Genomic DNA, 2,689 nt, shown 5'->3' with positions numbered 1-2,689 from the left:
GGGAAGTTTTAGATGGTTACCTTGGCGCCAAAAGTTTACGGGAACTAAAACTTCCCCTAAACTAGAGGGAAGTTGGGGCCAAGTTTATATGATTTTGTCAATTTATTTCACGTTTACGGATATGTTGGCGACATTTTTCACCCAAACTTCTCCACATTTTTACGGATACAGGATCTGTTGGAGTTGCTCTTAACCCCCGCTATCAGCTGCAAGTCGCACTTGAAGAATGATTAACGTGTCCTGGATAGACTCACTTGCGAAAATTAATGAACGGTTTTTTTCCACATAGTATTACATGTCTCATTCATATCATAAAGATCATAATACAATCCATATACACAGCGACATGACAAAACCATAAGGTAAAAAGGCATTAAAACGCTAGTCTTTGCACAAAATACAAGAACATTACAATCAAAGTATATATACGTACGGTTCATGCACCACGACCGCACGCTTGGTAAATGAAATACTAGAACAAACGAGAGATTTATTGTGATTGTTGACACTTTTCGTGACAAAACACCCATGATTTACACTGCAATTATGGGATCGCTCTCAGCTACCATGTTGACGTTGGCATGAGGGACGTTGATTGGGTAGCGATGTATGCATCCCGCCCACGCCTTGTCCAGCCGGGCTGCCGGGCGGATGCACTCCCAGACGGCGCTGTTGCACTTGACCCCAGCTCCGAGGCCAACCATCCACACACGGTGGCCCTTCCGCACCCGGCCCTTGGCCTCCAGGTACGCCATCTCGTACCACACCGAGCTGCTCGACGTGTTCCCGAACCGGTGAAGCGCCATGCGAGACGGCTCCACGTGCTCCTCCGACAGCCCGAGGCTAGACTGGACCTCGTCGACGACCGCACGGCCCCCTGCATGGATGCACACGTGATGGAACGCCTTGCACAAGTCGGGGACGTAAGGCTTCACCTTCACGCTGCCTCGCCGGCCCAGCTTGAGCAGCAGCTTGTTGGCGACGAAGCGCAGCTGCTCGAAGAAGGGGAGCACGAGCGGGCCAAGGGCCGTGATGTTGGCCTTGAGCGCGTCACCGGCGACGCGCATGAGGTCCCTGGAAAGTTTGACCCCTAAGTTTCCTTCCTCGTCCTCCTCCTGGAATATGCACCGGTACGAGCTGTCCTGCGCGCCGCCGGTGATCGTCCGCACGATGTGGGCGAGCCGAAACCGCGCCCTGTCCTTGGACGTGGACAGCAGCACGGCGGCGCCGCCCACCCGAAAGAGCATGTTGGACAGCAGCATGGAGCGCTCCCTGCCGAGGTACAGGTTGGGCGTGATGGTCTCCGTGGACACGACTAGAGCATGGGCAGCACCATGGGGCGCTGCACCAAGTAGGCCGGCAGCAAGCCCCACCGAGATCACCCCGGCGCTACAGCCCATCCCAGACAGATTTACACAACGGACATCGCTGCGGAGTTTGTATCTGTTGACGATCATGTCGCTGAGGGACGGCACGGGGGCGAAGACGCTGCAGTTGACGACAACGACGCCGACGGCATCAGGGGTGACACCTGTCTTGGCCAACAGGTCGTCGATGGCCGAGAAGATGACCAGCTCCGCCTCGGCTCGGGCTACGACCAAGTTGTTGTCCGGCGGGATGTAGTGGTCGCCGGGTGGCAGGCTGGTCTCATCGCCGAGACCGCTGCTCCCGAGCACCCGCGTGGTGAAGCCGACAGTGCGATCGTCCGCGAACGCAGGTACCAGGCGAGCGTACTCGATCAATGTGGAGTTAGGGAAACGCCAGGTGGGACAGGGAAGGAAGCAAGCATAATCCACGAGGTACACGGCGCGTGTGCGGTTCACGACGGCTGCCACCATGGCTAGGAGGACCAGAGAGAGCAGGAGGAGCTGGATGGGTGAGAAAGAGTAGCCGAGTCGCCGCACAGCTTTGAGGAAGATGCTGCATACAAGGACCATGCCGGCAACAATGGGGAACAACTGCTTGCTAAGAGGTGGCAAGCCCATGGCCATGGCTATTGTGTTCGCAACCGATCGATCATGCTCGGAGGTGAGGAGAGGATACATGGGAACAATGCAAGGGGTAGAATTCATTTAAAGGCGCAGCCACTGCAACCGTCGTACTCCTAGGAGCCTACTCGAGAGTCCACAGCACACTACACCCCTGCCTACCGAGAGCAAAGAGCAGAGCAGCCTTTTTCCACGACGTACTACAAAGTTGTTAACAGGTACAAGTCGCTTTTCAAACAGTTTTGCTAGAACTCATCTAGATGAGATATAATTTGATCTCATTCACCTTTTATAGCCATTGGATGTGATGCTATAAGATGTGTGTACCGACGTGGGCTATATCTGTTCTTGTTTTCAAAATAAATGAGACCAAATTATGTCTCATCTAGATGAGTTCTAGGTACTCCGCTTTTCAAAATCAAGACATACGACAGGTAATACAAGCTGCGTGTTTAAATGTGATTCGCTGTCCTATCAACAACGGAAACTGTAGAGAACAAACCTTCTCCCGGTGGCTTACCAACGCGGCGCACTGCCTGCCGACAGTGCTCTTCTGATGTGTATGGTATTGAAGTTTCTGTTGTGTGGTTTCGAAATTGTTGTATTTTGCGATACTGAAAGTACGACCTGTGATATTGAAATTGTACTTGGCGAAAACGTAACTATTGATTGTGTCATCCATATTTGGGATCTATGATGTA

At 52.8% G+C, this 2,689-nt stretch overlaps 1 protein-coding gene across 1 annotated transcript; it reads right to left on the bottom strand.

Annotated features, from left to right (window-relative positions):
* Positions 1-334: 334 nt before the first annotated feature.
* On the bottom strand, positions 335-2,061 carry LOC123175596 (3-ketoacyl-CoA synthase 5-like). Its single transcript, XM_044590243.1, has one exon. The coding sequence runs from the start codon at positions 2,043-2,045 to the stop codon at positions 534-536; it is 1,512 nt and encodes a 503-aa protein (XP_044446178.1). The 5' UTR covers positions 2,046-2,061; the 3' UTR covers positions 335-533.
* Between the last annotated feature and the right edge of the window lie 628 nt (positions 2,062-2,689).

The sequence above is a fragment of the Triticum aestivum genome, unplaced genomic scaffold, assembly GCF_018294505.1.
Source record: "Triticum aestivum cultivar Chinese Spring unplaced genomic scaffold, IWGSC CS RefSeq v2.1 scaffold121414, whole genome shotgun sequence".
Classification (NCBI taxonomy): domain Eukaryota; kingdom Viridiplantae; phylum Streptophyta; class Magnoliopsida; order Poales; family Poaceae; genus Triticum; species Triticum aestivum.
The sequence above is the reverse complement of the archived record's forward strand: the minus strand, read 5'-3'. Positions and strand labels throughout refer to the sequence as shown.